Raw genomic sequence first — 26,907 nt, 5'->3', positions numbered from 1 at the left:
TGAAGTCATCTACTATAAGTGCGAGGGGGGAAATCGAAAAATTGAAAGCTCGATCATAAAAGTTTTGACAGCTGCGCAAAATAAATAATGATGCGTTTGAAACAGAAGAAAAAAAAAGAAAGAGAGCAGAAAATCGGTGGACAGATAATCGTAGAAAGAACATGTATTAAGAAAATAAATTGAAGATAAAAGTAAAATAAGGGAAAAAAGCGCAAAATAAATTCACGGTAGAAAAAGGATAAAATAAATAAATAACAGATATTATTAGAAAAATGTTTTAAAATATGAAATTTGAAATATATGGTATTTTTAATTTGGCAAAATTTAATTTTAAATTGCATTTTTTTAATTTGTAAAAAAATTATTTAAAAATTAATTTAAAAAATTAAATTTAAAAAGATTTTTTTAATTTGAAAATAAAATTAATTTGGAAGATTATTTTTAAAAAATAATTAAATATTTTAATTTGAAAAAAAATTTTTAAAAATCTAACGGAAATTTTTTTTAATTTTAATTCGAAAAAATATATTTTAAAATCTATTTTTAATTTGAAAAAAATATATATTTTGAAAACAATATTTTTAATTTGAAAAAGAAATCTTAATTTTAAAAAAAATTTAAAAACAATTTAAATTTGAAAAAAATATTTTCGATTTTAAAAATTTCTTAATTAAAAAATCATTCTAAAAGATATTTTTCTTTTGAGAGAAACAATGTGAAAAATTACATTTTTAATCTGAGAAAATACTTTAAATTAAAAATATTTTGAAAAATGTTTTTTAAGTTGAAAAATATTTTTTTATGTGGAAATTTTTTAATTAAAAATATTTTAAGTTAAAAAATTAATTTTTAAAATGTAAAAACTATTTTTTAAAAAAAGTTTGAAATAAAGGTGGAAAATAAAGTGTCCTCTGGAAATTGTTGGAGTAATGCTCGCAAAAGAGTTTAGAAATTTCGTTTTGTGAAAGAGGGATGTCGTTTTTCCAAATGAGATCTTTTGCAGGTGAATTACGGCGACTCGGGGTCCGCTTTCCCAACCGAACCGAATGTCACTCTATTACGACCTTTAAACTTGGGATAGTTCGCCATCAGACGAACTCTTTGAGAGAAATCGCATCCCCGCAAAGCCAATAACTGCAGACTCCGACTTTGCCGAAGCGTATTTTGCGATCCGTGGCCTTCCGGCAACGCCAAAGAAGAAAAACTACCGCTGTATCCATGGCAACCAGGTAAGTTGCGTGATTGATGGAGCGAATGTCAGCCTAGGGGGCCGTAGCTTGTAGCGATCGCGAAATCGGTCGGAGAAAGACAGAACGCCGTTTATTTATCGGCCCGTAGATCACAGGAGGGATGGCTCCGGGGCGAGGCCGCAGCGAGGACGCCCTTATTTCATTCGGACAGCGCTCCGTCCATATTTCAAGATATTCGTCTCGCGCTTTCCTCAATTAGCGCGCTGCTTTTACGAGGTCTCTTCGAGTGCGCGAGGAATTACACTTTGCCAATTGTTATTTCGGTAAAGGTCACAGGTCAGAGCAATTTTCCGCCAACTTTGAGTGTCCGGACAGAGGAAGCGACCGCGCGCAAAGAACGGGTCGAGATCCTCTTCCGCGCCTGGCTGTTTCGTTTCGAAAGCGAGTGTTTCCCCGCGATCAGAGAGTGCGGATCGCTCATTTCCGAGCCAGTTCGCTCCCTTTGCCGATTGGATGACCTCGCCAGAATTACCGACTGGTTTTTATGGTTGTTGCGACGAAGCACATTTCAATTTTCGTACTGCCGTTATTCCCGTCAATGACACGCGTACCCACCGAAACAGACGCCTCTTAAGCGGAAACTTTACAATCGCAACGTAACGTATTGCGATAAAAATCATAAAGTTTGCACACACACACACACACGCGCGCACACACTCACACAGACGCAGTTTCCGCGATTTAATACCGACACGTTATCAAGAGCGTTGTGTTGTAAATTCGTGGGCGAGCGGAGAAGTGTTTCTGTTGGATGAAAGGCCACATTCTGTGATGTGATCCGAGAACTTGTTATGTTGTTAGGCAGCGCCTAAATGTATATTGATTGAAATTTCTTTGTCTCCTTCGCTTTCTTCTTACTATGTCCTTCTGCTGTCCCTTTCTAATTATACTTAATATCTTTCGAATCCATCTCTCTTATTATTGTTTTCGACTCTACATCACTTCTTTCTCTCTTTCTTCACTTCAATTTCTCTTTCAAACTTTCAATTTCCATTTCTTTTTCGCGTCACTCTCGTCATTACGTTCAGCCATTCTCTCTCTCTCTCTCTCTCTCTCTCTCTCTCTCTCTCTCTCTCTCTCTCTCTCTCTCTCTCTATGTTTATTTCATTCTCTCTCCATCTCTCCCCCTATCTATCTATCTATCTATCTATCTATCTATCTATCTATCTATCTATCTATCTATCTATCTACCTCCCCTTTCCATTTTCTTCCATGGCCTTCTGTTGTTCCCCCCCCCACACTGTTTTTTCTCTGTCTCTTTCTATTTTCCTTATTCTCCCACTTTTTCAGCGATTCCTTCCCTCTTCCTTACTTCTTGTTTCTATATTGCTCTCTCGATTTTTACCATTTATAACTTCAAAAAATGCAATTGGGAACATTGCGTATAAACGCTCGTATTTGCAAATATGATTGCTTTTAAACCACCTTTTTGAAAACACACGAAGTAATTTGCATATTTCAGAAATGGCGTAAGAAGTTCTACATTGCACGGTTGCATCATCACAAACTGCACTCAGTCGAAGAATATTTCTGATAACTTTGCGTTGGTGGTTTATTCCTCAACAAGAAGTGTGCTCCACAACAGGAAGTCAGACAGTTGCACGGAAAATATTCAAGAAATACGAGTAAGACGCAAAGGAAGCGTTCCCTTCTTCGGGCAAAATCAAATAAACATTCCAAACACCACTGAAAACATTCTCCAAGAAATGCAGATAGATAGATAGAGACAGAGAGAAAGAAATATGCAATGGGACCGGATAACCTATAGGATGTTTCATCGAGGAAACTTTTCCGTACGAAATACTTCTCGTGCAACCTCTGTTGCTGTCTGATTCCCAAGAGGTCGACCTAAGCGTGTTCAGATCTCTTTCGCATTGCAGGTGAATATTGGAAAGGGGGTGGATGAGAGGTACATTCCGTGAAATCTTCGCTCCTCCGCGTCAACAAATACTTGTACTTGATAGCGAGGAAAAACGATCTCAGCTTCCAGGATATATGACTCGATGCAATTTATAAGGAGAGGGAAGGAATAACTGGTGAAAAACATCGGGTTTGATGAAAGTAGGCATCCACGAGAACGTCAAGAGAGAGAGATGGTGAAAAGTGAGGCGCTTTTAATAAATAGAGAGAGATGAAATCTGATATATGGATCCATAAAACGAACGAATAAATGGTTGGTAAGAAGCCAGCAGTTGGTTACATTATTAAAGTTTTGACGATTTGATAGCTTTGGGAAATAGTGAGTGGTGTTTTTGAAAGGAACCAAGGCTATCAGGCGTCAGTGTATCGAGCCTGTAAATTACACGTATTCTAAAAAAGTAAATTAGGGCCACCCGAGACCAAATTCATCCTCCCATCCGTATTATATATGTGAATTGCGTGTGTTCTCTGCTCTCGTTTTGTTTATTTTGCTGAAACCCGAATTTATGGTGCTATCCGCGCCTGAGACTGACTAACTCAGCCACGAAGTGAAAAAAAAAACCTCATAAAAGTTCTTCACGTCATTGACGATTTGGGGCTTTTCTCACCCAGTGTTGGCAGGATGATGATTATGACCACTGTCGAAGACCCTTTTCAAAAAGCATAGTGGCACAATGGTATAATATTTGGTGGAAGGCGCCATCGGTGGTTTCCCTCATCTGCACCATAGTGCTCTTGTGGAGGTAAACAGGACCTCCTCTGCAGAAACCAGAAAAAGTGTAATGTCTGGTTTATGTCACAGCAGCGTTGTGTTGTGTTTTTGGGTCTTTGGTTACTTGACCGCAGGGCTATAGTAGGACCCAACGTTGCCCGCCACCACCGCTGGGAGGTGAACCAGGATGAAAGTGGGGAAAAGAGAAGAGGATAGAGAGGGAAGACATCCTCCGGTTGAGTGAGATAGAGAAGAAATCTAAGAATCTAAGACTGCAGGGTCTTGGGTGCCTTGCAAAGATTAGCGCTCTTTCGGCAAAGGACATCCGGGGATGTCATTTTACCGGACCCACAGCAAGGTACACAGGCGAGAAGAAGTCTTGTAAAAGTTTGTAGCAAATCCCGAACCCTTGCAAGGTGCCAGCAACACAGTGCTGGGGTAGAACAGAGTTGAAAGTGATCCTGCGTCCTACACTGGATGTCGGCATTCATGTCCTTGAGTATTGATGAAAGTTCCAGTGTCTGGTAGTGGCAGAGGATCTCATGGAGGATTGAAGATCGTGGTTTTGACCGTTAGTTAGTTATCCGTTGGGACAGATTCTCTTTCCTGATGGAAAAAGTTAGGAATTCTTACGTTCAACCTTACCTGGTGCCTTCTTTCCATCTCGTTGGTGGAATCATTCACCCACCATGTTCCTTGATAACGGAACTAAGATTTTCAAGGAAAAACTGCATGGAGGGAAGAGAGTGCAAGAAATGAATATTTAAGATTTAAGGAATTTTTAAGATGTAATGTTATTTTATGTAGTAAAAACTTGTTCAGCACTTTTTTAACGATACTTTTTTAACTCGCAACTTTCTTATATATTGATGAATACTTCTTCAAATGCGGTCATCGCGCATTCAAATTGCAGATAGGATTCGTCATCGACTTTGTCATCTGTGCCCCAACAAAAATGTTTTCTCTGAGTTTCTCATCAATTAAACTTGGAGAATGATCGCAATCAATCGCTGTCGGATGGAATCTCAACTCACTTGTCTCGCATACTGGAGTTCATAAGATGGTCATTAAGACGGACATATTGCTGCAAATAAACAATTACCGTCCAGTTTATCGTCTACAAGATTAAATTATCGTCTTAAAGAACTTTTATCCTTTGTACAACAGAATAATTCATCCGCAGTTTATAAATATGGCGCGTTTATGCCTCATGGCCTACGTTCCCTTCTTGCCAATTTAGCGCAATCCGCAACCATTCCCTGCTATTCAGATTTGCACTTTCGACCTTCATCCGACCTTCAATAATGAATTCGGCAAACAATGGAATTACCTGGATTTCAGGCTTGTATTGTTTTGACCTTCACATTACCTTCAGGATTATCGAGTTAATAACAAAGTGTCGATTGAGGAACGTCCTTCTCATTATTATTAGAAAAGAAACAATGGAGAGAGAGAGAGAGAGAGAGAGAGAGAGAGAGAGAGAGAGAGAGAGAGAGAGAGAGCCAGTCATTCTTTAAAGAAGGCCAACATGGATTCCTTCCAGGATTGCACAGTCTCAACTAACAAAGGAGCTGTCAAGAGTACATTTTAAGTTCATAAACGTGAAAAGACTTTTCTACCTTCTCCAGCTAACGTCATACGGAAGTTTATCTTCTGTTTCCGTTCTCTCATCGACGACCCTTCATACGAACTTGCAGACTTGTCGGCCGCTGTCAAACGCGTTTTTTTTATTGTTATTTCAAAGCTCACCTTTCATCCGCTTTCGATTTCTTTCTCCTCTGACCTCAGCATTCGCTCCGCCGCATTATCTTTCTTCGTACAATGAAGACACGGAGAGGTCTTCATCCACTTCGCCAAGACGTCTTCAAAGGGATTTTACTTCACCAAGGCCGAAACAATTGCTTTCTAAAAGCGAAATGTCCGCTTCGGTTGAAAGCCATAAAAAGACAGCGAGGAGATGTCGCATCAGAGATGACCCACTAAAAGATACGTAGCCAGAGAGACAGAAGAAAAGAGAGAGAGCGCGCGATGGATGGATAGATGGAGCTTCTTATTAGATGATGGAATGCGAATGGAATGCCGTACCTTTTAACTACCACCCACAGAAGAAAACTTAATAACTGCAAGGTTATGGACATGCGCACGAGAGACAACAGAAGACATAACCTTTATAAATCCCTTGTATGGAAGAGGACTCGGTTCTAGTTCTATCAAAGACGAGAGAGAGATTTTTATGGAGCTTTCCGTACCATGAGGGAGTTACTCCTTCTCTGGAGAAGATTGCTCGCCTTTAACCTTTGGGACCTCGGGTTTTTCATCTCGCAAAAAAAAAAAAAAGAGAAATCTACCACAGAATACTCTCAATGAACAGGCACTGAGTTGCCTTATGACCATTCTGCTATGAATTTACTATTGTCCAATAAAAATGACATATGAAAAATTACACACACAACTGTAACAAAGAGCAAAAGGACCGAAACAGTTCTTCTGCAGAATTATCGTGGGACAAGTTGGTTTACGCAAAGTAAACCAAAAGAACTAAGGATGATTATTGTCCAGTTCAAAGTTACCCGCAGACGTCTGTACACTCACTTTTGTACGGTTTAAATATTTCGTTTGTACCGCAACAGTATTCGATAAAGCGCGCGAAATGTACAGTTTATCGCAACAACGTCTCGCGCTCCTTATTGCATCGTTGACTTCGAACGAGAAACGCGGTAGAAATGCGCAATTCATTGTCAACAAAGGTTTCCTCCAGCTTTTGTTTGTGTCCCAACTGTGGTCCACATCAATACCAGCAGAAGCACTTTCGATCAAATATTAAAACTCCATTCGACGAGTAGTGACGTTTCGAAGGTGTTTTAAAACTTTTCGCAATTCTTTTTGAAGTGTGCATTTTGAAGGTCACTCGCGGACATTGCTGAAAGAAAAATCTATGGACATCCGAAAATTGAAATATTTTAACTTAATGGATGTGCCGAGTGATTTTTTTCTTGCAATGAAAGATTCTGCAGACGCGTTTTTATAGATAAAGAGGACTTAAGATTCTTAATTATTAAGACTAAGGTTTTTAAAGATAGTATGGTTTAAGATGTATTTAAATATGTGTTTTTCTTTTTAATTAACTTTCAGAAATATAAGGAGATTAAAGTCCACTTCATTAATGCAAATTTAATAATGATCCTGCAAAAGGTATAAAACGAAAACCGATTTCACCGAGCAGTGGAATAAAAAAATATTGAAGTTTGCTTTTCGTGGGTTTCCTAAATTAACAAAATGATTTTCATGAATATTTTATTGTGAACAGTATCACCAAAGGACAATATTTGATGTAATACGCATCCTGGAATTTCGAGTGTCCAACAGAAATGGATCCACCATCTTACAGATCCGTACATTAAGCAAATTATTCATGCCTGTAAAAAGACGGATTGCGACCACATCATTTCTTCCTGTTTTTTCTGGCTTTCTCAGTGGGATAGCCACAAATCCAGTACTCAGGATGGAAAGTCATCGTCGTTTAGATGATTCACTGAGATGGCGGGACGTTGGACCACTTGAAGCCAGGCAGGCTCAAGCACGTTGGCTTAAAGTGTCACGCAATGTCATTTCGGCACTGTGGAAGCAGGTTCAGGAGAAAAGAACCATTACCAGAAGAGCCAGCCAAGATCCCCCGATGGCTGCGTCAACCAGAAGAGACCGCTGTCAGGCTCTAACAGCAAGACAGAACTCTACGATGTCCAGTCTACGACTGTTTCTCAAGGTTGCCACAGGTAAAAACATTTCCAACCGGACTGTTAAGAAGGCTCAATTTAGGTGGATTCTGCGCAAGGAATTTAGTGGCTTGTATCTGTATCTCATTAGTCCGAAACCATCGAAGAACTCGCAACTGGTGCCATAACATGCGATTTCGAGTTCTGACAAATGGAGTACAGTTCTGTTCTCAGATGAATCCCGTTTTATCCTACAAACAGATTCTAGACGTTATTTCATCTGGAGACAACGAGCAATGCGATACCATCCCTCCAACATCAGAGAAAGGGACACTTCCGGTGGGGGCACTGTTCTCGTGTGGGGCGAAGTAATGATTAACGGCCACACCCCTCTCAATGTTTTTGATAGGGTTTCCACAATTGCTCAGAAGTACCGATAACTGATCGCAGAATCTTATGTATGTATGCATGCATCTCTGCGAGATTTATATGCATTCATGATAGAATAGGACAGGATGTTTGAATTAACATGAAATCAGAAGATAACTGTTTACAGATGATGTGTTTAAATCCAGTTGACTAGTAGTTACAGGTCCCATGAAGCCCTTTAAACATTTTACAGATTAAACTGCAACCATCACCAAGATAACATGTTCATAATTGCAAATTCCGGCTAAGATTACACGCAACTTTACAGAATGCCTCTGTGACATTTTCACAAATACCAAAGCACAACTAATGCTTCATCGTGCCTTAACGCTGCAGGTTTGTCAAGATACACTAAGTTTTTATGAAAAGGTGGCCATCACAATTTAGTGGAACCCATCCCAATAGAGACAGGTGCTGTGCTATCTCAATGAATTAGAGAGTAGGTATTATCAGTAATAGTAGATATAGATGGGATATCTACTTGTAAGGATCGGTGGCAACAGCATTATGGAGGCTAACTGCGTTAGATGGGAACATATTCTTTAAACACAATAAACCTTTTAAGGTAACCGGCAGTGAAAATCCCACGCGACTCCGTTCCTGCCTGCCAAGTTCGAGCAGCTAATGGTATTTGAAATCGATTGGGCGTCTATCTTCCCTGCGATAAGTTTTGCCAACAGCTGGATATTTGTGGTTGCGATCTTTATTTTCCATGAAGTTAGGCCGAGGTTGGAATGGACGGCCAATCTTGAGATCGTGAATGGTTTTCCAGCCATTCACGAGAGGTTGACCCACCGCAGGATCCAATATTGGAGCCTATAGAATCTGCTGAGCTGTACTTGAGGAGCTGAGGTCCAAATAACAGAAACATAGACCTGGATCGGAAAGAGTCATCTTTTGATGTTCTGTGTCATTAGGTTGAGGTCCCTTACAGCCACTAGCCCTGCCTAATCGCCCGCATAGCTGCGTACGTCTTGGTCTTCATTCTGTCAAAAAGTGCTGTCCAGAAGAGAGGCCTTCATTGCACGTAAGGCCCAGATCCGTGTGGGAGAATAGTTGGGCCGATTTGATCAGGTTAAGCTCAACATTAAGTAATCTCAATTGAGATTAAGTAATTTGGAAGCATCTGCATTTTGTGATTTTCCCTTTCATGTAAGTGCGCAATTTGTTCAGCATCGTTTGAGATCATGGAGAATTTCATGTTATCTGCTAAGGAACGAAATTTAATGATATTATCCAAGAAAGCTTCCAGGCCGCTGCAGAAAGGGTCGCCGATAAGAGCCCTCCCTGGTAACCTGGTAACTGTATACAATACCTGAAGATTTTTATGGGTAACTAAGAGGTGCCTAGTCCTAACGACTGCCTAATGACGTCCATTAGTTTCCCATCTATGTTAAAATATCTTCTGAGAATATGTAGCGGAGTAGACATTGCCATTAGCAGCTTTTATATCCAGGAAGAGGATGTCCAAATGCGCTCTACTGTTGAGCGCCTCTTAACAAGGAATCCAGCAAGTGGAGGGGGGGCTGTGCTGTAAAAGTGTTGAGCAACATCGAATTGCATTGCTTTTTCAAATAATTTTAGCAGGGTACAGCATATGGGTATGGGCCTAAAGTCCTCGAAATTCATCAATTTGGCACAATTTCACATAGTAGATGGTCGATATCGTTGGCATGGTTGTCTCTTCCAAGATCTCGTTAAAGAGGTGCTAACTTCATAACTTTATCAAAAATTGTGGAAAACCATTTGGTTTCCCATGGCCATATTTGGTAAGGTATTGATGGTTTTCTTCACCGTGTCACTATTAATCCTTCTAGTTTGCAAGAGGGGTTTCCCCGACTTCGTACATTCGAAAGATTTGAGTTTATTTGGAGGAAAGCTACGCTATACAGGAGTTTCAGAAGTTGTGATGCTGCTTCTGGTAAAAGGCGCATTATGGCCATGTTGATCTTAAGCCATAAAGCCCACAAAAAAAAAAAGAAAAAAGAAAAAAAAGCTTCTTTCAAATTCTCTTTCCGTGTCGGAGTTTCTAATAGATGACGTTTTACATTGCTTTTCTTTTGCTTCTTAGGAAATTAGCCCTCTCTTTCTTGTACATTATGGGAGCTCTTCCAGTCAAGATGTCCGCTTCCGGTATTACTTCTTGAGAAAGGTTCCTTTCACACTAAAATTGAACCATGCCGAAGAGCGGGTGGGATTCGGAGAAGCTTGGCCACTCCATCGAAAACCTTAGTGTTTCTGCAAGTCAGTGTGAGGCTTCCTCTACGGATTTTGTTTTCATCTCATTAGCTATCTAAGAATTATGAATTTAAGACTAGTTCCCTTTTATCATATTTCGCGAAGTGCCTTCTATTCTAACATGGACACGGAATGAAAAACGCCTGCAAAGAGCGAATGATCTCACTGAAACTTATCAACAGCGAGCCTTAATTTTATTCCTCGAGGTTGTGGAAAATTAGGTTAAGTGACCAGCTGTCCCTGGAAGGAAGCGTTCTCAGTTAATTTAAGTCATATGCGAGAAGGGCTAAAGCCGTCTCGCATATGAGTTAAGTCAACTCAGTTGAAATCATTTAAAATCAGCGTAGGAGCAGTTATGTCTCCTACGCTGTCGCGGTCCACGTAATTAATTCTCTTCTGTCCTCTTCAGTGTGGTCGAGTGATATGTAAATGAAACAAATTTATTAAATTTGTTTCATTTAACAAATTTATTAAATATGACCACAGGTTAGAACCACCACGACCTCTGTCGGCATCCCACAAGGGAGAGTTCTTTCATCTAATGGTTTTTAGCCGCAGTACTAGAGCCCTTCCTTGCGAAGCACCCAAACTTCATTTCATACGCGGATGATCTCAAGATGCTGGTCACATCCGATGATCCAGCAAAAGCTGAGGCAGTCGCCTATGAAAATCAGATAGTACTGTTTGAACTCCAAGATTATCTAGGACGTCTGGGACTTAAACTGAATCCCCAGAAAGCAGCTCAAATGACTTTCACAAAAAGGAGGACTATTAATGAAATTATGCTCACAATAAATGGGACCGCCATTAAAAAGGTTCACTCCCACATAGATTTGGGGTAAAAGTGGGATGGCGGTCTTACTTTCAAAGACCACCTCAAGATGGCCAGTCTAAAAACGCTTGAGGCGTTCTGGGCAATCCAGCAGGAGTTGGTCGGTCTGAGACCTCCTCTCGGAGGTCTCAGACCGACTAGAGGAGGCCACCGTACCTCTCTACGCCTCCATAATCTGGTCAGGGGCCTCCTCTACTCAACTAAAGAGGTTTCTGGGGGTTGAATATTCGCTCCTGAGATGATTAAACAGGAAGATGGGCTACCCTTTCACCATCTCTAGGAGCGTGTTCTGTGCAAACCTTGGCATGAAACCCTTGGAAACCACCGTCAAAGAGAGGAATCTACACACCTTGGCCCAGCTTCTACGCGACCAAATGGATTCGCCTGACATCTGGGATTCTACAAACCCTCGGACCTGACAATGAACTCGGTGCAGTTCAGCACCTTGTCCACAATCTTCTCTGCAAAACGTGCATTAGGTCAATGTTTCCGGCGAATACGTTCGGAACATATAACACCCTGGGAATCGAAGCCTCATCTTTCTGCAGCTGGAAGCGCTATAGACAGGACATTGTGAAAGTACTCTATAAACACGAAGAATAAGCATTATGTGAAAAGAATTCCCTGCCAAGGATTCCCTGCATTCACGTTTTTTTTTTTTTATTGTTTTTATTATTTATTTTATTTATTGATTTTTATCTTGTGTATTTTCAGTCTGTTTTGATCTCTTGCAATTCCAATCAATGTAATCAACTTGGATTTGCATAATGTACACCCTTATAGCCGAATCAGGCTGTTCCAGGGGTACCCACTGATGTGGAAATAAAATAATAATAATAATAATAATAATAAAATAAAATAATAATAAATTTGAATGAGAATGTCGGACTTTTCAAACACATCACAAATGGCTTCGTACTTTGTCACATTTCCTGTGACTTATTATAGTAAGTTCGATGCTATTCAGATAAAAAAAATCCCTACTCCTCCCCTTATCTTGCCCTCTTTGCATCTGTCTCGAAATTGTATGAGATCAGAAGTAAGTAGGAAAAGAACAAGATGGCTGTCCTTTGAGGGCATATAAAATCATTGTCCTCCGCTAAGAACGTTTTCTTTTTAACCACGCTGCGGACATTTTGGTTGAAAAGTTGAAGAGAGATTCCTGCTGGTTCGGACCTTTTGGTTGCTGTCCTCGGTGGTAGCTACATGTCAGACGCTAGTCACTGGCTATGAATTTTGGAACATTCAGTATGAGAGATGTGTTTTTAACCTCCGAACATCAACTTTACCCCATTGTCATTATTAAAAAAGAGCAATAATGTTTTTCACTTTCGTGTTAAGGACTCAGCCTTGAAACAAAAATTTTTAGATGCTTGAACTGTCTGTGCTGAGCCGTTGAGTCCAGTCGGGAAGGAGATATTTGTGTTCCCCTATCTTATCAGCAAAAGTGTGGAGGGCTTCATTTCTAACCGGGCTGTGGGGTTAATTATTCCGAGTAATATATGTGGATCATATCAGGTGGAACTCCAAAATAATCTCTGCCCTGTGAAAGAGTGGTTTTACCATCGAAGGGGTGTTTCTGGAAACCATCTCTGATCTGGCTGTGGCTTATTTCTATAATGTTTTCTACTTTATTGCATTTCCTTTCTTTGGGTTCTCCACATTAGGAGCCTTCTGCTCTCCACTGGTTTCATGATTTAAACTGAAGCTGCTGGCAGGAAACCCTGTCGTGCTTTTCCCAACTCTCTTTACCTGTATGTTTTGTTCCCAGATCATTACTGTTACGAATTTCAGGGGTTGGGTGAGTTTTATTCTTACGTCTGACACTTTGCTACTTCGTGTTGTCGCTCACAGCTTCTTAGCTAGAGTTTCCTTGCTATGTTCTTTTTGGACCCTTGCTGGTAGCGATCCATAGCGATTTATTTACGCGGCAATCGTCCGTTTTTGGAGAAGGTGGCGATTGCAATGGTGATGACACAACTCTCCTTTATCCACTCTAGCCACGGCCTGATCCATAGGGGCCGGTAGCGACAAGGTAGGCTTCTGTCGAACATTTTGTTTCTTCCGAGCACAAATCACATTTGAAACGATCCCCCGTTGATGTGAGAGGATAAATTCTTTTATGGACGCAGAAAAAACAAGTCCTATTTAAGTACTCCTTCTATGCAATCCTCGCCTACTAGCAGGAGGCAATTGGAATGCAAGGGGGGGCTTATTAGAGAGAATATTCTTAATCGTTTTATCTCGTCTTGCTTCCCTTGATGGTTGACTTTGACCATCAAGAGAGAGAGAGAAGTTTGAGTTGAGTCCAGAGAGAATTTGAATCAGTACATACATCACAGCTCGCTACTTTGTAGAATTAAAGAAAAATTATCGGATCATGCCAGCAAAAAGCTCGATGGTTGCATCGGACGAAGTGTAGGAGGGTCACTCCCAACTTCGACCCTTAAAAAAGGCATATACGCAAGATTAAACATCATACGGGTGTAGTTACTCGCGCAAGCGCATGATAGTTCCAATGTTTACGTAATAAAGGTGAGGAAATGACACTTCTTAATAAAACATTCGAAAAACTGTGTCATAAAAACCCATTGTGGGTGTTCGAAAAATTGTTTTCCCATTTATTGCGTTCACATAATGAGTCTCCTTGGATTACTGCACTTCCACAATTGCTATTTATAAACAGATTCGCACTTGAGATTCGCAATGAAGGAACACAGATCGATTGTTCGCTGATGAAACATTTTCTGAATGTGACCTTCAAATAGCTGTTCGGTGCGTGCGAGCAGGACGGGACGGCGCTGAAAGAGCGCTATAAATGGAAAGGCATCCTAAAAGTTTTTTCCTGTTCGATCAACGCTGGAAGGTAAGGCTTCTTCAAAATGTAGAGGGCGTGGCGTGTGACCTATTAACTAACTAAATGGCGTCTCCAGGGGGCGCGCGTGTTAATGGCGCTTGTCGTGATCGAGCGAGAGAATTTTTTCCTTCCTTCATAATCGTAATTTCTGGGAAGATGTCCTTTCTTGGGGACGAAGATTTCTGGTATTTCCCCTCCCTCATTCCAGACTCCATTTAGATGTTTCTTTGTCCGGTGGTGTATCGTCTTCGGCGTAATCTCTGGCCACCTCTGAGGTGACTTCCTCTATTCCACCCCCCGTTTTCCGCCCCCTTCTCATCAGCGCGCAAAAGTCAGTCACAGAAACACATTTACTTCGTTGGTAGAGAATGGTGTGCGATAAAACTTTGGACTTTCTTCCTTTCCGTGGCTGCTAATCCCACGACATTAGTATTGATCAGAGGAGCCTCTTCTTTTTGCCTTTTACCAGGAAGAAACAATCGATCAGGGACTTTGAACTAAGTCAGTCGGCTGGGACTCGCAGTTTGCGTGGAAGTTTAGAAGTTCCAGTAATGTCCCCCATTGGTTCAATAAACTGAATAACTCGAGTAGTTCCACTCGCTGTCGGCAGGCGGCCCAACGTTCCGATAGCAGATTATCTTCCAGAAAGAAATCGTGCGACACTCCAGAGCGGTGATCGAAATATAACGTGCGGGGAAACAAATCAGGATGGACGAGTCGCAATAAGGTATGTATGGTGCCCAAAGGACGTACGGATGCGCTTCCCATATCAACAATCTTTCGACGAGTAATATAACAATCTTTAATCCCATAAATGCTTGGTCTCACGCGCTGTTAATTTCTCTAATGAACTTTTATTATCTTCAACGTTGCTGTTGCTCCAATACTCTGAAGGGTGGTGTACGCAAAAATGAAAAAGTTAATCTAAGGTTGTTTTGAAATACACGGACTCCTTTCGTTTTAGTAGTCACTTAAAAGGATTGAATGTACCTTCGCCATTGTAACCTTTCTTCGCCCGAGCCATTTTATCTACTTGACACTTCGTACAATCACTGGAACAACAATCAATCCCGGCCCTGCCCTCATTTCTGAGAACTGGCTGCTACGACGAACTACAAAACATCGCTTTGATTGTCATAAGGCATTCGATTTTCGAACAAAAAGACTTCGGATAGCGTGCAGTCCCAGGGAAACCCTCCTGAAGGGGGAGGGATGTGGTGAAAGAGCTCGGGGATAGAGGAAAGTGAATGGATTCATTTCCGTGCCGACACAGCTATATACGACAACGCAAACAATGGATGGGTTATTTTAGTTCCTCTGCCATCCTGGAAAAGTTACGTTACAGAAACTCCATCAAAATAAAATGGCGGAGTCAGTTGAGCCAAAAGACAGACGTCGATTATTGTGACGTCACCCATTGTTGGAAGAGAACCCATCGCAGCGTTCTGAAAGTCGAAGACTAAAATTTATAAAGGTTTTGGTCAGAACATATTCGATTATCGGGTCTTAAGTTGTTGGAACAAAATTTATATAATCGAAGGGATAAAAATCGTACTGAACCTGGTCGGAAGTGTTCAATGTGGAACCGATGCTGTTATTGAAGTGGGCTGTCCTTTCTAAACATGATGGTACTCATATAGAAATCCTACAGAGAATCTGTGGGATCGATCAGATCGTCGGGTACGTGTCAACAGAGACTACCGAGAAAACAGAGCTCAACTGGTCCTCACTTTGATGGCCGAATGGGAAAAATATAGGACAACATTTACAAAAAAAACTGGTGGACAGCGTTCCACTTAAACTTCGAAATGAAAAACTGTAGAAATCATTTAAATAATTTTAACAATTTTAGGCACATTCGCAAAAGCGCGCAGCTCATTATCTCCACCGTGTCCGTCTGTTCACACGTAACAGCCTTTCTCTTGCCATACGGACTTTCATGAAGTTTTACATTCGGATGATTTAGAAGATTTGTTGAGTGTTCCGAAATTTCATTAAAATCGGACCAAATCAAAACTTGCAATTCTTTTTTTATAAAATTGTTCGCGTTAGTTCTGTATACAAATTTCGAATCCATTCAACCTCCAGGACGGTTTCCGGGTTCATTGCCGAGTTCATGACTTCTACAATTCCATAATGGGACACAGAACATAAAATAGGAGAGACAGATGATCAAAAATGTCTCACTATGGACTGTCTCATATATGGTTAACAAACCACTTTCCTTCAAGAACATCCTACTGTTTACCACAAAAAAGTGAGCTCACTCTAAACACCAAGCAGCCTTCCAAATCAGCTCAACTCAGGAGACTGCCTACAATGCATTCAAAGGTTATCGCAAGAACCTTGCCAAAACTTTTCCTTTGGTGAAGGAAGACAGCCCAGTACTCTAGAGAATTTCTTCCCGCAGTGAATTCCTATCAGGTTGTTCCAACACCAAAGATTTCCGCACCAAAAGAAGCGAAGCACTTTAGAACTATAAAAGCCTCTGCCCTTCCTGAGATTTGGGGAAATTTTCTTCTCTTTCTTTACAGAGATATCTAGCCATCCACTCAGCTTTTGATGCAATCTGTGTGTTAAATGCCAAAGCAACTAAGGTTATTAGGAGACAGTATCCACTGAGTGATCGCTGAATTATGACCACCCCTATGAAAGCTGAATGCGACACGTTGAGCACGTGAGGTACGAAAGTGCGGAGTTAGTCGATCTACATAGCATAGATAAGGCATCAGTGGTTCAACAGGCAGTAAAATTCCGAGTGTGATGGGCAAAAGGAAGGATTCATCGGACTTGGATAAAGGATAGATTGTGGGTGCTCGACGAGCTGGTCCCTCGATTTCCCATACGGTAGAACTGGTGAGGTGTTCGAGAGCCGCCATAGTTTTTTTTTTTTTTTTATTAATCACAAAAAACAACAAAAAGCCTACATTTGTGAAAAACAGTTTGAAATATAATAATAACATATAAAAATAAAAGTAATACAAATAAACTCCAGTAAAGTTAAAATATAAAGGATTAATAGAAAACATGAATGGGCTAAAACAGCAGTTTGTGATATTCATTTTTAACACCGGTTTCATTAATAAAAATACCAATTTTATTTTCATTTAAAAATGCTGCTGTATTCTGTTGAAAATTCAAATTTAAGATGATTTGTCCTAAATTTGGAGATGTGAAATAATTCATGTTCCCTCAAAGGCCTGGGGGGACAATTGAAGTCAATAAACGAGACTAGCAATGGAACATCTAATTTGCCTCGAAGAATCGAATGTAGAAGGAAGCGGTCAAACACATTCCTTCTTTCTTTTAAAGTGGGAAGGTTAAAAATTTGACACCAATCTTTATATTTAAACATAAAATAGTCTAAATCTGATTTACAAACCAAGAATCTGATGAGAGATTTTTGAACCCTTTCGGGCGTATTAATATTATTTATACCAAAGGGGGTCCACACTTGTGTCGCGTACTCCACAATTGGACGAATATATGGTGTACAAGCAAGCTTTGGTGGTATGAGGGCCAACAAAGTGAAAAGAAGCCCTTTTGATTAATCCAAGTAATTTAGAGGCTCTGGCAGTTACTTTATTGTTGTGTACAATGCATTACTACTTCTTAAAATCCCTAAATCTTTTATTTCACGAGTTCTTTTAATATGCAAAGATTCTAATTGAGACAGATGACAAATTGTTTGTGAGGATCTGAAATGGTAATGACATGACATTTATCAATATTAACGTGACTTTTAATCCATTGGTGTATTAATTGAATACCTTTCTGCAGCTCCTCACAATCCAAAGACTGATTAATTTCTTCGTACAATTTCATGTGATCAGCGTAGTTAAGAATAGTGAATTTGGCTTTCTGAAGACAAGCGGATATATCGTTAAGTAAAATACTAAAAAGTAAAGGGCCAAGAGAGGAACCCTGTGGAACACCCCTCTCAATATTAATGAGCTTCCACTGAACATCATTATAACGAATAATACTTTTCCGATTGTGAAAATAATCCTGAAACCAAGTAAGAGCAAGTCCTGTTACACCCAGTTCATTGCATAAAATTTTATGGGAAACTGAATCAAAAGCTTTTTAAGCATCTATATAAATGACGTCCGATTGTCTGTTTTTGTCAAGGGCTTCTCTAATGTCAGGTTCCATTGTAAGTAAGCTTGTGATCGTCGACCTTGCTTCAATAAAACCGTGATGAGACAAATGTAATTTAAATGTAGTTAAAGTGTACCAGGACTGGCGTCAAAATGGTAAAACAACGACCCGACGGCAAAACTGAAAAGGTCAGCGAAAGGTTGATGTTAGAGATCAGCGCCAGGTACAACTCGTACAAGTGAACAGGCGCAGCACTGTTAAAGAGTTGACTACCCAATACAACATGGGCCAACCCGGAACAATATCTGGCATGACGATGCGTCGCACGCTCGCACGCATGGGCTATGCCAGCAGACGACCCCTACGGCATCCTCTCCTAACCAAGGTTCATCGGCGTAAAAGACTCGCCTGGTGCAAAGAGCATGCAAGTTGGACGTTAGAAGACTGGAAGAAGGTGTGCTCGTCGGATGAGTCACGTAATTTACTCCACACCATGGATGCTCGTGTACGGATTTGGTGTCAACAACATGAGGCTCTTTATCCATCATGCATGTTATCAAAAGTGCAGGCCGGTGGAGGCGGTTGTATGGTGTGGGGCATGTTTCATTGCCAGGAACTTGGACCCCCGGTGCATATGGAACAACGTATCAGTGGTCTCCGCTATCGTCAACTGCTTGATGACTGTATACATCCCACTATGTTACCCTTTTTCCCGAATGGCGATGGTGTTTTCCAAGATGACAATGCGCCGAGCCATCGGGCACTTGTTGTGCAGGAATGGTTTGAGGAACACAGTTCTGATTTCCAGCATATCGATTGGCCTCCGAACTCCACCGATATCAATCCCATAGAGCACATGCGGGATACTATGGAAAGCATATCAGGCGTCTGGATACACCAATCACCTCCATACTTGCATTGCTCACCGCATTACACACAGCTTGGTTGGCCATACCGCCTGAGCGCTTCCGACATCTTGTTGAATCAATGCCACGTCGGATAGCTGCTGTACTGAGGGTAAATGGAGCACCTACGAAGAATTAGGTAGGTGGTTATAATTCAGTGATCACTCAGTGTATTTTGTCTCTAAACTGTGTGTTTGCTGTGGTCGATTTGTCTGTTTACAAGGTTGAAAAATCTGATTTCTCAACAATGAAACCCCCGCCTGAGGCTGACTAACTTGGCCACATTTTGAAAAAAAAAAAAGCCCATAAAAACTAGCGTCAATCACAGAATTCGAATTCTTGGCTTTTCCAACCGAAGTGGGGAGGGCGGCGATTGTATGCATGTCTACCTGCATAAGTTTAATGCAGCTCTTCATCTTGACCACCTGAGACATACTTCCAAATCGAAGGCGATATTCTTTCCTTGTAACAGAATGTTGTATCACAGGCGGAAAAACATATTTTACTCGTCACGCCCTTACAATAGTATCTCAGGGAGGGATGCTATCAGGCCTCCTATTCACTGCCGCGTTGTACCCTTTTCTTGTTGGCAGAGGACTCCAATCTTTTACTACCACCCAACAAATTATCGAAACAATTAAAATGATCACCCGATATTATAGTTCCCAAATGCCTGGGTTAAATGCCACTGAAGGATAACCCCACCATCTCTCTCTTAAAGCTCCAGCCTCGGTCTCTACTAATATCAACTTCCGACCATTGATCGTTTTCTGCTTGGAATACAGAAAACTGACACCAAACTTCACAAGTTAATCAGAGACAAAAAAAAAAAAAAAAGAGAAACACACGAATGATTTGAACGTGCATTCATTTTAAAACATTCTGACTGTCTCCACAATGTCCTTCTTGCACCTCTATCACTTCACTCTCTATGTACTTTCCAGGGCCCTGCTATTAATAAATCGCCACTGCCTTCATTCACCTTCAATATGGCTCTTTAGCAGATAGGCGTTCTCAAAGGAGACAAACTTTTCTTCTCAACCACACTGGCAGTGCGCACTTTAATCTGGAATTAATTCTCGGTTGAAATGAGTTACTTCCATTACTCTAACGAACTTAACCTTATGGAAAGAATCGATTTTGCAAACTTGCAAGCGGACATTTGCAGAACGTCGACAACCTTTGCAGCGAATGATGCCCTCCCTGGTCGGCATAATTAGTGCACGTTCGCATTACGAGGGCGTTTGAGTGATTTTAATCATCTGCCTCTGACATCGTGTCTGGGCCCCTCCCTCTAAGACCGGCAAGCATTTTACAATGAAATCGTATAATCATGTGATCGACTGCAGCGCATGTGCCTCGATAATTCGGTGAAATGTTCGCCACACCCAGATCAATGATCGAGCGAAGAGTGAAAAAACTGAACGTCCATCAGCGGCATTTCTTTTTTTTTTCTGCCTGAGGAACTGAGGCCCTTCCAAAGACACAGCTGTCTGCATTTACCACCTGCCCTCGCTTCTTTACGCAGTAGGTCAAAACAACTTCACGAAAAAGTGTTTAAGAAAATTTTAGTTTAAGAAAGATTTTCATGCAATGGGTAGTGGTGAGTGGGATTTGTATAGAATTCTTACGCAAAGATCCATAAGAATATTTTATACAAACTTTATACTTTTTGCTTTACACTTTATTAAACAAATTTATACTTTGTGAGTACTGCCCCAACACCCGAAATACACTTCCATTTATAAACTGAATTAAGTTCGCTTACTAATAGTTAGCGGGTACCTCTTTTAGCCCTCAGAACAACTTGATTCCATGTACACCTTGAGTCTTGTCACAAGAATGCTCGTCCGTGTTGATACAACTTGCCCACAGTTGCTCGAAACTGGATTGGGTGTGCCTCGCCACCCCGAAGAGCTGTTTCTGCCCCATCTCAGAAGTACCAATTTAGAATAAAATTTGGTGCCTGGGAAATCATCCCAGTAGACTGAGTTCACTGTCCTGTTCCAGAAACCAGTTTTGCACAGTTCTGTCCTTGTGGTATGGCTCGATCCATCCGCGAAGGGATGGATCGAGCTGGCAAAGAGAGAAAAAAAAAAAAGGTTCGGTTACAGTGGGTCCAAGAACACCAACACTGTACATGGAGGATCGGGACAAATGTTTCCTGGTCAAGCGAATCCTTACACCTGACAGGATAGGTCAATGGACTTATACTATTTCCATCAATTTCTGCAATCAGCGTGAAACAGCAGGTACTAGGATTCTTCTGACCAGGCAACGCTTTTCCAATCCCCCATGTTCAGTGTGGGTGTCCTTGGTGATTTTTGTGCTCTCTCATTTTGTCTCTACAACAATAGCTTACCGGAACCTGCCAAACTGTCCATGTTGTTCGGCAGTAGTCCAGTGTCCAGAGAAGCTAATAAGAGATGTTCTTGGCTCCAGAGATAAGTATTTTTAAATTTCAGGTTTTGTTTTTACTTCTGCATGCACTTCGATTATTGCCAGCCGTCCCAACCCTGGCATAAATAAGGCGATCGCTGATCGTTGGTCTACTTGATTGCCTAAGGACTTTCTCATCTTCCTGGACTATCGTTCTCCTGCTATTCAGTTATTCCCCCTTGCTGTCCCTAGCCGTTTGCCTGATTTCCAACCCTCGGGAGACACGGCGAAAGCAATCACTGATTTGGTTAGCCCAAAAGAAAACTATAAAACTGTCTTTCTTAACCTAAAAATAGCCTCTACAAGATGCATTGGAAAAAAATCCACTCTCCTCTGCTTCCAACCACATAAACCAGCCCAACAATTCACTGAGGATTGCGTGGCTCTGTATTGTCGGACCTGGCATATGATCAATCATTCAACAGCATTTTAGGTGTTCTATTGAACTGTATATATAGTCCCCGCTAGTCCGCATTCCCTCTAATCCGAATTTCCACACCTACACCCTAATCAGACATCGAAATTAACATTGCTGAACGCCAGCCATCTGTAACTCTTACTAATACAAGAGCTGATGCTTCGCCATACATGAGAATTCAGAGGACCTGTTAGGTTTCATACGTTAGGTTAGGTTAATTAATGACTCATCTCTAACAGAGTCTTTCCATTCTCTGTCCCATAGACGTTCTGTTTCTGTTGCAATACCTCTCTTGCTTGGGGTTCTCATAAAAAAATGAAGTGCTGGTTTTTGTGGAACATATTTTTTAACTTCATGTGTGTGTTGGGCAGATCAAATTATAATTGACTGTTAACTCATCGCTCAGAAAGTGTTTTTTGTTTCTATTTTGTTTATATTTTAAGATTTCTTATTCATATTTTCTTTTGTAGTGAAACACTACTGGCTGAAAACATGCGTTCAAGATGGTTTCTAAATCTGTACCAAAGAAAAGTGAACCGAAATTCATTTGTTTTTGAGGATTTCAGCATTGGTCGAGAGGAGTTTTGTATAAGAATTTTGTTTCTCGACTAGAAATAATTGAAATCAAAGGCGGCCATATTGATGCCACGGAAATCCTAATACCCTGCCCGACATACTCGTGAAATATGTTTCCATGCATTTTTCGTGATGAGCGTGCACGAATCCCTGGCCGTGATAGAAATGTCATTACAGCATCATCGCTGGTGTATCAAACGCGGAAATATAGACCCGCTGCTTCTGTCATTACGGGAAACTTCTCGGACACGCACAGATCCGATTACCTGGCAGAATGTTCGTCGACCTGTGCGCCGCTGTCTGCCCAAAGATTCATCTCTCTATTACTGAGTGGAAGCTGCAATCAACCGGCTAATCATAAAGCCAGTAGGGATCGAATTCAGCCAGTTGGGTAAGGCTGCAGTGAGGCTATCGCCAACTCGCACCAGCGAAATCTGAACTGCAATGAACTGACCTCAAATGTCTTCCTACTGTAAAGTGGATGGAGTAATTAAAGCGCGAAGTAAATCGAAGTATTTTTCCGGTAAGAAATAATAAAATATGCGCGTAGACCATCGAACTTTTTTCTCTGAAGAAGTCACCGCCTCTCTGCATTTGACTCATCTTTGATGAGTACCCACAGATCAAGAAATTATCACAAATTAGATTTTATTAATAAATGAAATAAATATAGTTTTTGAATCGTAATTCAAATGTTTCAGTTCCTTGTATTAAAAAAGATGATCTTACGATTTTAATGATCTTACTATATTATATTAAAAATAAATTAACTTTCTCGTCTTTTTCTTACTGATGGAAATCTTGAGTGTTCTTCAGCACTATCGGTAAACTGATTTTCCAATGGTGACTCTCACTATTGATCACTTTTGTACACTATCCTCGCAGCAGCACAGTCGCCATAATTGCGGTCCTCCCCGTACTTGGGGGAAAAGACCTCAGTTTCATGACATGAGGTATTTTTATGGGCCTTTTTCACAACGTGGCCGAGTTAGTCGGTCTCAAGCGAGGGCAGCCTGAGTTTTCTAGGGCCTTTCATTCAGAAAAAATCGACCACGGAACACAAACAATTTACAAAAAAAATACCAGGTCACCCGGTAATTTCTGACATATACCGGTATTTGTGTCTGCAAATTGCGTGTGTTCTCTGGTTCATTTGTCTATTTTGCTGTACGAAAAAAACCCAGTTTCTGGAGGAAAAAACCTTGATATCTACACCTGAGACCGACTAACTCAACCACAGAATGAAAAAAGCTCATTAAAGTTCATCGAGCGTCATCGACGGGATTCGAACCTCTTCAACCGGGTGTGGGGAGGACACACACACACAATTTACAGATATAATATATATAGCCAATGGCCAAAGTCGCCGATGCCCCTAAAACCCTAACAAACCATAATACTTTCATATAATTCGTTAAGTGTCAATTAATATCTTTGATGGGTGATTTTTTTTGTTGGTTGAAGTTGCTCCCGAGTACGTAACCTGATCTCCTAAATCAAAAAACTACCCTTTTCACCAACGCACAATTTGTAAATTGTGAATGGATTCGGCAAATTCCTTACTATAAAACCGCAAAAATAGATATTTGGCAGATTCAGAAGTTCAAAGGGAAAATAAAAATAAAATTTCCTTAACGACTAAAATTCACCAGAACGATGCGTTAGTTTCCATCTAGTGATTGGCTCAGAACTAAACAATGTTTATATTCAATTGTCCTCTAGGATAGAATGGATTTATATATCTATTATATTGTGCTAAGCATTAAGTTTATGATGTCCGATGAGCAGTGCTAGGAACACGCTTATAAACTGTTTCAACTATTTTTCCCTGCTGTATTCTAATGGTATTTTCTCTGTTACTTCTTTGCAGATCCTATTCTGGAGTCTAATAAGAGCATGGGAGACGACCATGAGCATCGAATCCGTTTGGTGACGTTAGGTGGAGGTGGGGTTGGCAAGAGTTCGATTGTAAAACGGTTCCTTTTCGATAACTTCTGCGAGAAACATCGGCCGACAGTCGAAGACCTGTACAGCAGAGAGTTCGACATTGGAACCATCACGCTGAAGGTTGACTTCTTGGACACGGCAGGCGATCTCCAGTTTCCGGCCATGCGAAGATTATCTATTACCAACGGTCACGCCTTCCTGCTTGTGTACAGCGTGGACAGCGCTGACTCCTTCAAAATGGTCAAGCAATGCTTCGAAGAAATACGCGAACAAAAACCGGACTTTCAGGAAATCCCGATGATTTTCGTCGGAAACAAGTGTGATGCCGAAGAACGCCGCGTAGTCAACAAAGAAGACGTTGCCGAGTGGGTATTTTGCGAGCTTCCGCGGCTAAGGGCAAAAGTCATGGAATGTTCGGCAAGAGACAACGTCAATGTTAAGGATATCTTCCGAGCTTATTTACAACTGGCCAAGATTCCACTTCCAACCGACCCGCTGAGTCTACGAAGACGGTCCAGTGCCCACGTGACCGTCGGAAGGCCATTCAGATTTAACGCCAGCCTCAGTCCTCAGAGGGAACACCTAGTCGAACAAGAAGGTTCAACGTCTCAAAGGATGAAACCACGCAGTCGCAGTTTGATCCGAAGAACCAGCAAGAAGGTATCCAAGCTGAAAGACAACACCGCCCATGGAGGTGCCGATTCTGATGATTGTACCGTGTCGTGATCCTATTACCATCTCCGAATCACAGCTGGCTACACTTTATTGTTGACAGCCTCCTTATCGGTGCTTTGAACATTTGTCTACCCTTCAAAATCAACCACACTAAAGAATATTGGAATAATGGGCGAAAATTGATAACAACATCCTTGCACTATAGGTCAAGCACTTACCAGAACACCCCATGACGACATATATTTAAATATAAAGGAAAAGTCCAGAGAGATTGACGGATTGTGCGATTGCCAAACATGCCTATCATATCCAGTCACTCATTTCGCAGCCTTAAACACATATCTGCGTCCAGGATAAGGGACGGGAAGACAGATCCATCGGCGGCTTTGTGCCCACTTTTATCGATGACATCCAAACCATATAACCAAACAAAAAATATATATCTATATAACGATAACACGATGGGATTCATGTCCTCTTTGTTATGTATTCTACGTCAGCTTATTGTATACCCCACCTCTACCTTGCTTTACGTGTCTAAACAAGATGCCACTTGGACCACATCTTTCAACGAATGTTCCAGTCCTTCCAGAAGATCCTCTAAAAGATATATGGAAAAGGTTGACCAGTTCATTGCATCTGATTTTCATACTGGAATTCGACAAATGTCGTTATTGGATCAATTTGAGTTGTTGTTTGAACTTTATCGATTGGAATCAATAACGAATCAGTATCCTTTCTAGGAAAGTATCTTTAGATGAAGAAGTCCCTTTGGTTTTATAAGGGCCCTCGCTGTCGGAGCGCATTCCTCTACAGGTCAAGTTGAATCATTTTACTTATTAAAGTGCACAGGATTTTGTTTTGATAAACAGTTAAAGAATCCTAGTAAATACCAAAGCTGTACGCGCCAATATTATGAAATTCCTGTACTGTAGCGTATCCTTTAGTTTTATTTCTCTCGCCCCTGTACTCGAAACATGGGGCTCATTCGAGCAACAGTGGGTGGGATTACTGTATATTATCTGTACCAAATATCCTTCAGTCTGGTAGTTCGTAATATTATTAGTGTTTACCGTAGATATTTCACTAAATATTGATTTTGTCAATTTTTTAGACATTTAGGTGAGGACAGTTTCACTAAAAGCTAAGGCCTATACGAACAATGTCTGTGGACCAAATTGGAATAGAAATTCTCGCCTTTGACTTCTGGTACTCTGTACGATGGGTCCAACATAGTTTCGCTTCTGCTCTATATTGATATATGATATAATAATTGTATGGATAAATGTACTGGTTTTAATGGTAAATAAAAGTTGTATACGTCATCAAACAAATAAAGCATAATCTAAATGTGTATGGTGACCTTTTATGATACATTCACGCTCCACAATATTAGTCAACCCACACTAGAATTTTAAATCTCATCCCGCAAATGCTCTATGGTTGATATTCACAAATATCACAGATACTCTTTTGGATCGACACTCAGGGATTTGAAAAACAGGATTTTAATCCTGTTCTTTGAAAATCAATCAATTTTTTTTACTTCCATTATGTGAATAATGATGAGTGCAATGTTGCTGAAAAGCTAAGAAAGAAACATGAAAAACGCAAATATGTCAAAAATCTTTCATAATGTTATTATCTACACTAAGGTGCGAAAGTATTAGCCGAGATTCCAGTAATCAAAATTGTGTGTAGGCTTTCATTAATTACCTTATTTTGCTGTGTGACAGAGCTCTGAACTATTAACGAAGTTGTTAGTCCTGATTCATAATTGTGAATTGCATTTTGTACAGCCCACCCATTATCGGATTAAACATGTTCATGGCGGATCCTTTTACTTCACGAAAACGGTACGGCTTGAAAAGCTGAAATCATTTGAGATGACAACG

At 40.7% G+C, this 26,907-nt stretch overlaps 1 protein-coding gene across 2 annotated transcripts in view; it reads left to right on the top strand.

Annotated features, from left to right (window-relative positions):
* The window catches only part of LOC150076644 (ras-related protein Rap-1b-like), a 68,652-nt gene extending 42,286 nt beyond the window's left edge, over window positions 1-26,366 (top strand). Inside the window, exons 1-2 of one of the 2 annotated variants that reach the window (XM_090385972.1) lie at window positions 1,119-1,229; window positions 24,261-26,366. In XM_090385972.1, coding sequence (XP_090242098.1) covers window positions 24,287-25,063 — 777 coding nt within the window. In that variant the 5' untranslated portion in view covers window positions 1,119-1,229; window positions 24,261-24,286 and the 3' untranslated portion in view covers window positions 25,064-26,366. Of the gene's footprint in view, window positions 1-1,118; window positions 1,230-24,260 lie in introns of those variants that run through there. The other variant, XM_090385971.1, reaches the window with a different exon arrangement.
* The last annotated feature ends 541 nt before the right edge of the window (window positions 26,367-26,907 follow it).

The sequence above is a fragment of the Mastigoproctus giganteus genome, chromosome 12 (genome assembly GCF_048544385.1).
Source record: "Mastigoproctus giganteus isolate SK-2022 chromosome 12, ASM4854438v1, whole genome shotgun sequence".
NCBI classification, from domain to species: domain Eukaryota; kingdom Metazoa; phylum Arthropoda; class Arachnida; order Uropygi; family Thelyphonidae; genus Mastigoproctus; species Mastigoproctus giganteus.
The sequence above is the reverse complement of the archived record's forward strand: the minus strand, read 5'-3'. Positions and strand labels throughout refer to the sequence as shown.